Source organism: Neoarius graeffei, chromosome 24 (assembly GCF_027579695.1).
Source record: "Neoarius graeffei isolate fNeoGra1 chromosome 24, fNeoGra1.pri, whole genome shotgun sequence".
Taxonomy (NCBI): Eukaryota; Metazoa; Chordata; class Actinopteri; order Siluriformes; family Ariidae; genus Neoarius; species Neoarius graeffei.
The window spans coordinates 53,379,145-53,392,538 of NC_083592.1; the positions used below are offsets into that span (position 1 = coordinate 53,379,145).

At 40.1% G+C, this 13,394-nt stretch overlaps 1 protein-coding gene across 4 annotated transcripts in view; it reads right to left on the reverse strand.

Moving 5' to 3' along the window:
- Positions 1-13,394, reverse strand: part of rabl6b (RAB, member RAS oncogene family-like 6b) — a 94,381-nt gene that overhangs the window by 54,513 nt on the left and 26,474 nt on the right. For 2 of the 4 annotated variants that reach the window (XM_060907464.1, XM_060907461.1), the window contains exons 4-6: positions 12,950-12,997; positions 8,276-8,305; positions 4,882-4,934 (exon numbers count right to left, since the gene is read on the reverse strand). In XM_060907464.1, the coding sequence (XP_060763447.1) occupies positions 4,882-4,934; positions 8,276-8,305; positions 12,950-12,997 (131 nt within the window). The remainder of the gene's footprint in view (positions 1-4,881; positions 4,935-8,275; positions 8,306-12,949; positions 12,998-13,394) is intronic. The other 2 variants (XM_060907462.1, XM_060907463.1) reach the window with 2 other exon arrangements.

The window sequence follows — 13,394 nt, forward strand, 5'->3', positions numbered from 1 at the left end:
TATATATATATATATATATATATATATATATATATATATATACACACACACACACTAAAATTTTATATTACATATACATATACACACACTTAAAAAAAATTTGATATTATTTGAGATGTAAATATCCCAGAAACTACATAGTCTAGGCAAATGAAACCAAACAGGCTTAATTTTGAGCAATACAAGATTTATTCTTCAAAATTTGAATGAGAAATTATGTGGATTCCATGAACGATTTCACAAATTTTCGACTTGTTCAACTGTGTTTGAGCGTACTCGAACACACACAACGCTTTTTCTTTTCCAGTGAATGGCATTTCTATACCTAAAAAGATTTTTTTTTAAAAACCAAAAACAACAAAATTACACACAATTTTGACCCGTTTCCACACATGCTGTTAAAATTTGAGGTCAGTTGAACGAGAATTGGCAAAGTTTTTAGATTGTGAAATATCAAATTTGTTGAAAAACACCCTGTATATACACTACCATTCAAAAGTTTGGGGTCACTTTGAAATGTCCTTATTTTTGAAAGAAAAGCACTGTTCTTTTCAATGAAGATCACTTTAAACTAATCAGAAATCCACTCTATACATTGCTAATGTGGTAAATGACTATTCTAGCTGCAAATGTCTGGTTTTTGGTGCAATATCTCCATAGGTGTATAGAGGCCCATTTCCAGCAACTCTCACTCCAGTGTTCTAATGGTACAATGTGTTTGCTCATTGCCTCAGAAGGCTAATGGATGATTAGAAAACCCTTGTACAATCATGTTAGCACAGCTGAAAACAGTTGAGCTCTTTAGAGAAGCTATAAAACTGACCTTCCTTTGAGCAGATTGAGTTTCCGGAGCATCACATTTGTGGGGTCGATTAAGGCCAAGTTTACATTAGACCGTATCTGTCTCGTTTTCTTCGCGGATGCACTGTCTGTTTACATTAAAACGCCTGGAAACGGGAATCCGCCAGCGTCCACGTATTCAATCTAGATCGTGTCTGGTCCGGTGCTGTGTAAACATTGAGAATACGCGGATACTCTGTGCTGAGCTCTAGCTGGCGTATCATTGGACAACGTCACTGTGACATCCACCTTCCTGATTCGCTGGCGTTGGTCATGTGACGCGACTGCTGAAAAACGGCGCGGACTTCCGCCTTGTATCACCTTTCATTAAAGAGTATAAAAGTATGAAAATACTGCAAATACTGATGCAAATACTGCCCATTGTGTAGTTATGATTGTCTTTAGGCTTGCCATCCTTCCACTTGCAAGTGGTAAGTGATATGCGCTGGGATCACACACACAGCGGCTCAGTCCCGAATCACTGCTTGTGCGCTTCACTCGCGCGCTCTGTGAGCTGCGCAGGGCCGGAGTGCGCACCCTCCAGAGGGCACTCGCTGTTCAGGGCGGAGTGATTTGGAGCGCAGGATGCCTGCGGAGCCGAGCGTATCCGTGTATTGGTGTTGCTGTGTGCACGCGAATCGTGTATTGGTGTTGCTGTGTGCACACTAATCGTTTTAAAAACGTTAATCTGATGATCCGCTGATACGGTCTAATGCAGGGGTGTCAAACCTGATCCATAAAGGGCCGTGTGGCTGCAGGTTTTCATTCCAGTCATGCAGCAGCACCCTGATTTGGCTTATTCAATCAACTGACACACCCACCCTTTAATCAAGGGTGGGTGTGGCTGCAAGTATTTGACTGTGTGAAGACAGTTCAGTTGATTGAATGAGCCAAGTCAGGTGTGCTGCTGCATGGCTGGAATGAAAACCTGCAGCCACAAGGCCCTTTATGGATCAGGTTTGACACCCCTGGTCTAATGTAAACCCCACCTAAAGGGCCCATGGCATGGTGGTTTGTTGATGCTTTAAACGGGCTCGTGGAGGCTTCCGGATGTTATATCCGCAGCCTTTCTCGAAATGAACCCTCGGTACGTAGATATAGACTCCTGGGAGAAAGCCCCATTTCAGCGCTTTTCCCAGTGCGTCGTTTTGCTAATGAGAAGCAGGAGGCGGGGAAGGGTAGAGGGTGGGGGCGTGCCATGGGGGAAGGGGGAGGGGCTGCCGTCTGCCTCCCAAGCCGGCCGAGAGCGCTCCTCGTCGGGCACGGCCAGGCGGGCGAATGCCCTGGTTCATCCGTCCTGTCTAAAAAAAAAAATGGTACAACTCGAGCCCATGTACCTGGCTAACTGCAGGAAGTGGTTAGCTGCACAGCTAATGTAGCCATTGCTAGGCTAACGTGGCACTGATTTTAAAACACGGCAAAACGACCAGTTATACACTTACTTGTTCGGTGTTTGTTGCTGATGCGGCAGGGATGCTTGGTACGGACCCAGGCTTCAGTGACAGTTGATGTGCAAAACCTGCCCTGTACTGTCCCAAGTTGTGGAAACATTCATCAGGAAAATGCTTCCGACAAACATACACCGTCTTAGGTAGACTCGACGGCGTATTATTGAAGTAAATAAAATTAAGCCACTGCGTCTTCAGGGGCTCTCCCATCGGCAGTAAAAACAGACTCCTTTCTGTGTTGTCACATCCATGTACAGCGCAATTTCCATGTTTGGTGGCAACTTTTGAGCTGGGTGGGCAATCCATACAGTGGGTGGGAATCCAGAGGGGGGGTGTGGGGATCATCTCCCTTGCTGACGTAGTAAAGGGAAGAGTTTATCAACGCGCTGTTTTGATGCGCCATTCTCAAATGTTGGGCATAGTTTGGTTTACGCATTATGAAATTTCTAGCCACTGGGGTGACTTAAGAAGGTCAGAGGAACTCATTTTAACGTTAAAAAACCTCAGAAAGTGAAAATTTCATGCCATGGGACCTTTAAATGCTCAAAATGGTCAGAAAAATGTCTTGACTATATTTTCTATTCATTTTACAACTTATGATGGTAAATAAAAGTGTGACTTTGCATGGAAAACACAAAATTGTCTGGGTGACCCCAAACTTTTGAACGGTAGTGTAGAAATCAATTATTCGAATGATAAATATTTATGAAGATAAATATTGCAGTGAGGTCAGTTTTATGCGGAAATGAGCTGTAGGTTTTACTGAGCGTCTTCCAGAACCAGCCCCAGTTCTTCTGGACACTTTGACCGTCACACTCGCTTCTTCATTTTACACCAAAACCCAGCAGCCTTCATTACGTTTTCTTTTTTAATCTGAAAAGTGCGTCTTATGGAATATGCGGCTCAGATATATTACAAACTTTATTTTTCCCCCAGTAACATTTAATTTTGTGCTGGAAAAAAAACGAACGTTTGGAACTCTAAAATGTTTTTATAAATGTTTTGACTCAATGTAGAAGTCATAAAATAGAAAATCTATAACAAAGTTTACATTTAAAAAAAAACAAACAAAAACAAAGGCCTAAGACTTTTGCGCAGTACTGTACATCATGCCAAGTAGTAACAATTTACGCAAGGACACTCCACGTAAACAATTTTTAAAAATGCGTGTAATCTTTAACATGAAGTTTTCTGTGAGGAGACGTTTATGTAACATTTCCGGAAGGAGTCTCCAGTGTCGGTGCAGAGATAAATGACATCATATCCAAAACAATAAATGGATAAAAATGATCCGTAATTAAAAATAAATGGATAATAATTAGGGCTGTAACGATACACCCAACTCACGATTCGATTCGTATCGCGATTTTTGACCCACGATTCGATACACCCACGATTTTTTTTAAATGTATTTTTAAAGTAGTAAATTTGACTTATTAACATTTACTTACTTACATTAACTATTTAATAACAAATAACTCAGACCACTGCAGAGAATGAGTAATATGTATGCAAAAATGAACAAATGTATATCCAAAGATTGTTTTATTTCTCAAAATAATACTGTTGAGCCGGAAGCTCTGGTTTTTCGGTTCTGAAAAAGTCATTTTTCTAAATCGTGTAAATCCGTTAAGATTTTTTTTGGGGGGGGTGGCTCTCACTGTCTCACTCTCATAGGGCCAATGATTTTCTGTGATTGCGGAAAACAGATGGAAATTACGGAATTTTTATGGTGAAACATTGCTCGCGTGTCAAAATGTAACTGCCGCAGAAGGCTTCTGCCCAAGCAGACATGCCTTCAGTGTTGCCAGATATTGCTAACGTTTTCCACCCCAAAATATGTTCAAAACCAGCCAAAAAGCACCTAAACCTGCCCAATCTGGCAACACTGCATGCCTTTCCGGTCAAGTGATTGTGATTGGCTCGTGGCACACCTAGCCAGCCAATGAGCTGCTTGTTTACAGATTCGCTCCCCGCGTCGCAACCAGAATGGCGACCGCTTAAAAGAAACGAATGCTCTGCCAGTGGCGAGTGTGGACGTTGCGTGACTCGCAGAAGATTGTCGCAGGTCGGCGAAAAAACGACTTACTAATAGATATAAAAAAATAAAAGTAATTTAAGTAAGTTTAAAATGTAATTTAAATAAAAAGTAAAGTATTCATAAATTGAAGTTTGGAAGCACCTCTGTTTTTGGGCTGAGGAGAAGTTTGAAAGGGTGTACCGCGATTCTGCCTTCTTGTATCGCGACACGGATCGTGGCTCTGCGTATCGCGATTTCGATACGCATATTGTTACAGCCCTAATAATAATAATAATTCTTGGCAAGTTGGTGCTGTATAAGATGAAACACTTAGAAACGTGCTATTTTAGGAAAATAAATCAACTTTGAGGTACAGTAACTCCGCTTCGCTCTGGGTCACATTAGCACAATCCATTAAGTGTTTTATTCGTGACATATGTTTCTCATATTTAAGAATATATTGAGCGCACACAGCAATCCATTTCATTTCTATATTTAATATCACAGTAATCCGAACACCGCTGAGTTTCCCTTCATGATTAAGAGCCCCGTGTTAAGAGTGATTAATTTTACCTCCTGAGGATCGTTCTCGAGCTTCAGTGTGTCTCCTCGCTTTTTACCCCTGCCTACAGAGACAAAACAAATCCATTAAGCCTAAACAGTCAGAGTTAAGCAGCTGCTCAGTGAAAATACACAACATTCATTAGCCACGTCAAGCTGGAATGAAATACAACATTTGAAGGAATGGATCAGCAAAAAACGTAATGGTTTTTAAAATGCCGTCAATGTAGTCGATCAGCCAAGACGCATTTTGTAGCCAGAGATTCAGAGCCACGACGGTAAAGTAGCTAATGAGTCTTTTTTTAATGTTAAACTCAAACCTCAAATTACACACCTACGGGGCTTTTAGTTAAGTATCTTAAGAGTTCACAGGTACAGCTTACATACATGGTACGTTCTGGTCATGGGATCAAGCACACTGCACTAATCTTCTGAAGCAGAATACTCTGCTATTGCACAGTAAAAAAAAAAAACAAACAAACACAGTTCTTGAAACAGACGTGAGACATTTGATTTGCAGCGGAGCTTCACATGTGGTTGAAGTTTGAGTCTGTTTAAAAATAAATGAGAAAAAAAAAAAAAAAGATTGTCCTCTCTGGAAAACCACAGGGATCGTCACCACTTCATTATTACAGTCACCGTCGTGTACAAACATCACTGCACAGGACTTAAAATTTTGGACTGAACATACATCACATTCATTTCAACAGTTTTTCACTTTGTATTCCTTCCTCTTGTGGACGATAAGAAAGGCGGCCAGTTTTAGAAATGCACTACGTATCTGCCTCTTCTCACCACAAGTAACACACCCGGTCTACGACCTGTAGCTCTGAAATTCTGCAGTTCATTTCCATCTCAAAAGGTCATTTTTGCAGCAGAGAAACACAAATCTGAGGTTTGATTTTTGGACTGCTGCGGACCCAAAAAGTTAACCCTGATTGTGAAACAGCCGAAGAGTAAAAACAGTAAAATCCTGTTTCAGATCAATGGACTCAATACCCAAGTTCTAAGTGATGTAGTGAAAGAAAGAAAGAAAGAAAGAAAGAAAGAAAGAAAGAAAGAAAGAAAGAAAGAAAGAAAGAAAGAAAGAAAGAAAGAAAGAAAGAAAGAAAGAAAGAAAGAAAGAAAGAAAGAAAGAAAGAAAGAAAGAAAGAAAGAAAGAAAGAAAGAAAGAAAGAAAGAAAGAAAGAAAGAAAGAAAGAAAGAAAGAAAGAAAGAGGAGAAATAAAAACTGAAGAAAGACAGAAGAAAAAAAAATACAAACCAAGAAAGCAAACCGAAAGAGAAAGAAAAAGAAACAAAAGAAAGCAAGAAAGACAGGAGAAAGAAACAGAAATATGAAGTGGAGAAAGAAAAACTGAAGAGAAAGAAAAAGTGGAGGGAAAAATGAAGAAAAAGAAAGACAAAACCAAGAAAGTAAAACTGAAGAAACACAGGGAGGAGAAAGAAAAAAAGAAAAAGAAGCAAACAAAAGAAGCAAATGAAAGAAAGCAAGAAAGACAGGAGAAAGAAACTGAAGAAAGAAACAAAGAAATATGAAGTGGAGAAAAACTGAAGAAAGACTGAAGAAAAAAAAAATACAAACCAAGAAAGTAAAACTGAAGAAACACAGGGAGGAGAAAGAAAGAAAGAAAGAAAGAAAGAAAGAAAGAAAGAAAGAAAGAAAGAAAGAAAGAAAGAAAGAAAGAAAGAAAGAAAGAAAGAAAGAAAGAAAGAAAGAAAGAAAGAAAGGAGGGGAAAATGAAGAAAAAGACAAACAAGAAGAAAGTGGAGAAATAAAAACTGAAGAAAGACTGAAGAAAAAAAAATACAAACCAAGAAAGTAAAACTGAAGAAACACAGGGAGGAGAAAGAAAAAGAAAGAAAGAAAGAAAGAAAGAAACAAAGAAAGAAAGAAAGAAAGAAAGAAAGAAAGAAGAGGGGAAAATGAAGAAAAAGACAAAAACAAGAAGAAAGTGGAGAAATAAAAACTGAAGAAAGACTGAAGAAAAAAAATACAAACCAAGAAAGCAAACCGAAAGAGAAAGAAGCAAACCGAAAGAAAGAAAAAGAAACAAAAGAAAGCAAGAAAGACAGGAGAAAGAAACAGAAATATGAAGTGGAGAAAGAAAAACTGAAGAGAAAGAAAAAGTGGAGGGGGAAATGAAGAAAAAGAAAGACAAAACCAAGAAGAAAGTGGAGAAAGAAAAACTGAAAAAAAAAATACAAACCAAGAAAGTAAAACTGAAGAAACACAGGGAGGAGAAAGAAAAAAAGAAAAAGAAGCAAATGAAAGAAGCAAACGAAAGAAAGCAAGAAAGACAGGAGAAAGAAACTGAAGAAAGAAACAAAGAAATATGAAGTGGAGAAAAACTGAAGAAAGACTGAAGAAAAAAAAATACAAACCAAGAAAGAAAGAAAGAAAGAAAGAAAGAAAAGAAAGAAAGAAAGAAAGAAAAAGTAAAACTGAAGAAAAAACAAAAAGCAAGAAAAACAAAAAAAGAAAAAGAAGAAAAGTGTGGGGAAAAAAACCTGCACGGCGCGCCATGGTCATACGCTGACTTTTACGTCTGACCTGGCACACAGTCAGCACTCCATCATACTGTGTGATAAATAAATCAACAATGTCGCATCATAATAATATTATTACAGCACTCTGAACCATCAGCAAAAATATACACAGCTCCAATCACAAAACTCAGGCTGGGTGGGAGGGGCATCCTCGCTCTCCAATGCCAATCATACACATTTTTGAGCTCGTGCATGCAGAAGAGGGTCGACAGTGCTTTCCTAGACAGACAGACAGACAGACGCATTCATTCATTGATGAATCAAAATCACTAGATTCAGCCCTAAGGTTCAGGGTAAAATTTTCAACATGATGGTTTTGCGTGACTCGTACACTATTACTCGCCTGACTCCAGCGTGAAAATGAAAGCGCAAACATCAGACGCTAAGCGCGTCCCGGCTGATCGACTGAGTCAGTAAATGAAAAAAAAAAAAAATGTTAATAAACCCCAAAATTAATTTCCTTTTTAGCTGGGAGATTTAGGATGGATTTTACTGAATATGTACTTAAATAAATCTGTGGTGGTGTTTTTTTTATGCCAATAAAATGGAACACTGTGAGCTTCAGGTTAGAAAGCGTGTGTTAGCTTTATTAATCAGAGCGGATGCATTATCATATCCGGCGTGCTACGCTCCATGTTGCGCACTGTGATGGATCTCTGGCTGGCAGGCCCTCAGACACAGCCGAGAGTTTCAAGCCACTTTAATCCAACTGCAATGCAATGAGTGAAAAGTGCCAGCTGTGTTTGCACCAAGATTACACACACACACAGAGCAAAAAAACACACACACACCCATTGGAAACACACACAACTATGAACTAAAGTCCATCAATCTCTATGTAGAAGTGGTTTCTCACCTACACCTTCAGGAAGAGGGATTTTTTGGCCTGGGTGCACAGTGAGAGCAGAGCAAGAGAGACAACATTAATACACACGGTGAGTCGAGTCGAGTCGGCGTGCGTGGGCCGAGCGGCTCAGTAAACCGGGCCGTGCTTTAATAATGCATCTGATGAAAGCATGGCAATGGGGATGGGTGAAATACGAGCAAGCAGAAAGCTAGTTTGTCTCTAAAAGCCTGGAAATGACACACACCGACCATCTAATCTTTTTTTTTTTTTTTTAATTAAACAAACTCCCACAATTTAGATTACAAGTACACAGGTATGTGCCGATATAAGATTAAGTCACGAGTCACCAGCTGACCTCCGACGTTATCGTGACACCAACTTAAACGACTTCCTGTTAAACTAGTGGGTTAAAAAGCTCGAGTTAAAACGCAATTTTGCCCCAAAAGGAACCCGGTTCAGGATTTATTTACCCGTAACTCGAGTAAGAACAGTAGTGAGGACAGAAAAACACGTTTACATGCACTTAAGTAATATGTGCCACTCAATAAACCATTTCCCCTCCCCCGAAGACAAATTATAAAGCAGCTCGACAGTTCCTTCATGCCACAGTTTTATGGCAAAACACCGAGTGTATAAGTTTGTACCCCTCCATAGTGTTTGAATGGGAAAACTGGAAATAATTTGTAAAACAGAGGTACATTTTACAAAACATGAAATTCCAAGATGTTAAGAAATGTATGCGCTTCCTGCAACAACAACAAAAAAAAACTTTAAAAATAAATAAATAAATAAATAAATAAACGGGTTCCGAATATTTCTACGAACAAGCTCCAAAAGCTGATCAGCGTACGTGAAAGAATTCGAAGGCGGTTATAAAGGCCAATTCTGGATGTACGAGTTATTAGAGACCATTCTATCCACATTCACTGGATATGAGCAATCGCGCTCTCGGATTGGCTACTGTACTACTAGGATATCAGCTCATATAGACCCTTTTCACGTGACGTCACGACAAACGCGGCCGCCATTTTGGACATGTACTACCAGTAGTTTACCACAGCCAGCATTGAGGAACGGCAGCAAAGAAAGTGTTTATTTTCAGCAAGACTTCCATCATGCCACTATATTGTTGTGCACCTGGATGTAGTAACCATCAACAAACAAGGCAAGGGTTATCATTTTATCGGATCCCGGTAGATGCTGACCGACGGAGAAGATGGATAGCGGCCATAAACAGGAAAGATTGGCAGCCCTCGGCATACCAACGCTTGTGCAGTGACCACTTTGTTGGAGGTAAGACGAATAAAATTAGCCAGAAAAGGCATTACATTGCTGTTAACATTCTGTGGCGGCGAGTGTGTAACCAAATAGGCTAAAATAACCCATTGTAACCTCTTTGTTCTTCTGTAGTAGCTATTAGCTAACGACATTAGCTAGCGTTGTGTTCCTTTGCTGTTGGTAGACTGTAGGACAGATCAGAGGCAGTGTCCTACAAACAGCGCTTAATTTGAGGGGGAGCAAGCCGGAGCACGCTCCGGAACCTTGGGCGTTGGCTCCGGCAGCTATTTACACTGGATCCGGTGATCCGACACCTCTTTTGACTATGTAACATAAAAAAAAAATTTAAAAAAATTAAATAAAAAAATGCAAGTTTATTTAGTGTTAATGTCTGATTTTGATATCTGCCTTGTTGGTGATTTCTCTCATGAAACGACATCCACAAAATATCTGCAGATGAACTTAATTTGCAGTGTTATTACAAAACATGCCCAGAAGCGCAGCGCCGTGCCCCCCCTCTTTTTTTCCGCACCGGAGCCGCTCATCCTCTGCGCTCCGGGACCTCCCACTTTACAAATTAAGCACTGCCTACAAATAAGTGTTCAAAACAAGAGGAACATGTATTTGTCTCTTAAATCCAGGCCGTTCCCTGTAATCTGTAACAACGGTTAGAGAAAGTAATGGCAAATAGTGAGTGCACAAACCATAGAAGGTAAACTGTACACAGCGCCAGGGCAGTGTGATGGTATGTCTACTTTTAGATTGTGTTAGCTTATCAATGAACACACTCGTCACTCGACGAGTTTCACGTCTTTACGACGGATACTTAAATGTGTGTTAGGTATTATTGTTGCAGTCTAAGCAGTCATTGTAGCAGCTAGATGAGCGAGAACCGAAAGGGTCTGTGCCATAAACCGTTATTTCTGTACGGCGTTGCTAATGTGTCGTTACTGTTGTTATTTCTCCCTCTGCTCGCCCTGTAAATGCCCTACGTCGCTGGATAGCGAAGGTGTTTTCTGCATCTCGCTCCTTTTTCTTGTATGTTCTCCGTTTGTCGCCTTCCTCGCATTCAAACCAATTCGAGCCGAAGTCCGCTACATGTCCAAAATGGTGGTCGCGTTTACGAAGGTCACGTGACTGAAAAGGGTCTATACCGTGAGTAGAGAAAAATAAAATGGCGGAGCGTGTTACTGAATCAACCGAGAACGAAATAAAAACTACTCAAACAACCCCCCCCCCCCAAAAAAAGGAACAACATATGGAATAAAAGTATTTGATGGTAAGAACGTTTCTTTTTATTTGTCAAGAATTATTATTTATTTTCACATTTTTCACAAATTGCTCCTGTCATTTCGCTGGCTTGTTTACATTAAGCGGAAATGATTTTGTCGGACGTTTCGTATAAAGTTTTTATTTATCGAATTTGCAAAAAATAAAAATGCTCCGGTTCTCAAAATCCAGTGAATGTGGAGAGAATAAAACAGTTATTCCACTCAGGTGGGGTTTACATTAGACTGTATCTGTCTCGTTTTCGTCGCGGGTGCACTGTCCGTGCACATTAAAACGCCGGGAAAACGACTCCACAGGCGGAACAACTTGAATCCGCCAGGGCCCACGTATTCAACCCAGTTCGTATTTGATCCGGTGCTGTGTAAACATTGAGATACGCGGATACGCTGTGCTGAGCTCTAGCTGACGTCGTCATTGGACAACGTCACTGTGACATCCACCTTCCTGATTCGCTGGCGTTGGTCATGTGACGCGACTGCTGAAAAACGGCGCGGACTTCCGCCTTGTATCACCTTTCATTAAAGAGTATAAAAGTATGAAAATACTGCAAATACTGATGCAAATACTGCCCATTGTGTAGTTATGATTGTCTTTAGGCTTGCCATCCTTCCACTTGCAAGTGGTAAGTGACTTGCGCACAGTGGCTCAGTCCCGAATCACAGCTTGTGCACTTCACTCGCGCGCTCTGTGAGCTGCGCAGGGCCGGAGTGCGCACCCTCCAGAGGGCACTCGCTGTTCAGGGCGGAGTGATTTGGAGCGCAGGATGCCTGCGGAGCCGAGCCGCTGAGGAGAAATTTACACATTACACATTTCAACTTACGTGCCGTCTAATTAGTCATGCGATTAGCGTATTCGTGTATTGGCGTTGCTGTGTGCACGCGAATCGTTTTTAAAAACGTTAATCTGATGATCCGCTGATACGGTCTAATGTAAACCCCACCTCAATCTCATCGTACATGGATTATAGACAACTCGGTGCTACGCGCCTCGTCAGCCATCAGCTCATGTACGACTCGATTTCATGGAATAACTTAAATATACTGCATCTATTACAAATGAAAGCACTGATTTTGAATTCTTGAATCTGACTGGTCAGAAGACGACCAAAAGGTTTTCTAGAACAGCAGCTCTATCAGTCGTGCAGCTGCAAAACAGACGTTAAACAACGAACATACTGTTCTTTAACAAAGAAAACCATCATGAACATGATCACTGATTATAGTAACATTAATGGACGGAGTCTCCAGTTTCAGCTTTTTGTAGCTCACGCAGATGTAAAGCTTGAAAATGTTTCCACCACGGATTTGACATGTTGCAGTTACGCATCTCTGTAACAAGAAAACCTGCAGGGTGTTTTTTTTCCCTTTTCTCTGCTGCTTATTAACTTGAGGGAACGTCAGGTTATCGCTGCTAATAGCGTAATCTAGAACAAGAACTATACCATAAACAAAGGGACGGGGAAAAAAAAAAAAAATACAAGGTGTTGTTCATTAATTTAAATATTATAATCATTGCGCAAAAAAAAAAAAAAGTGGTACAAGAGGAATAAAGCACTTCAAGACATCCCGTTATTGGAAAATGAGTGTTTTATTCCTTACATATTCATACACACCGATATATATTAATTATTAAATATCTTAATAAGCCAAACACATTGAAAGTTTCGCAGCAATAAATTACACCGCCATCTTCATTCTGTGCAAGGGTGTACAAACTTTTGCATTCAACAGGAAAATTAAAAAGATACGGAAATCAATTTGTAATTTTTAAAAGAAAAAATATATATTTATTGGATTTTTTGAGCTGCTTCAATCCAGAATGAGAATCCTATAATCATCTTATTTATATTATCAGATTATTTGTTGTGCATGTAAACCCACTAAATGTTGAAGCAAGTATCTCGATTTATCGTCTTACTGATTATCGGCACATACCTATAGATAGCTTTTTTTTTTTTTAATTCCGTGAACGCAATAAAACATTTTTTAAACAAATTAAACAACTAACGTGAAATCCCAAACTCTCACCCGAGCCTTTAATGAGTTTTAGCAAGAATATAGATGCAGGAGGGAGAAAAAAAAAAAAACAACCCAGCATGCAGTTCATCAGACTCACCTTTATCCACGACGTCCCACACCTCCACTTTCACAACGTCGTCAGTCGCTGTGAAGACACACCACAGGAATGAGCGGAATTCTCTCAGGTTTACAAATCACACTTCCTTAAGACTTTCCCTAGATACTTTGGAGTCTGTGCTAAAAGAGAAAATTTTGCAGATGGGACAAAATATACTTTTTTTTTTTTGTAATGTGTATGCTTTTTGGTCCTCGTTACCAATCTAGATTAAAATTAGATAGAACTTGACGCCAACGGCGGCGATGTGGATGCCTCCGCCTGGTAGACTACACGCCTCAAGTTGTGATTTAGGGATGGACGTTTGACCTCAGTAATCGTGACCGGGTGAAATTACTTGTATCAGCCTTGGAGATATTGTGTTCACAAGGTTTTCAGACAGACATCTGACCTCACAGTGACCTTGACCTTAGACCTTTTAATCTCA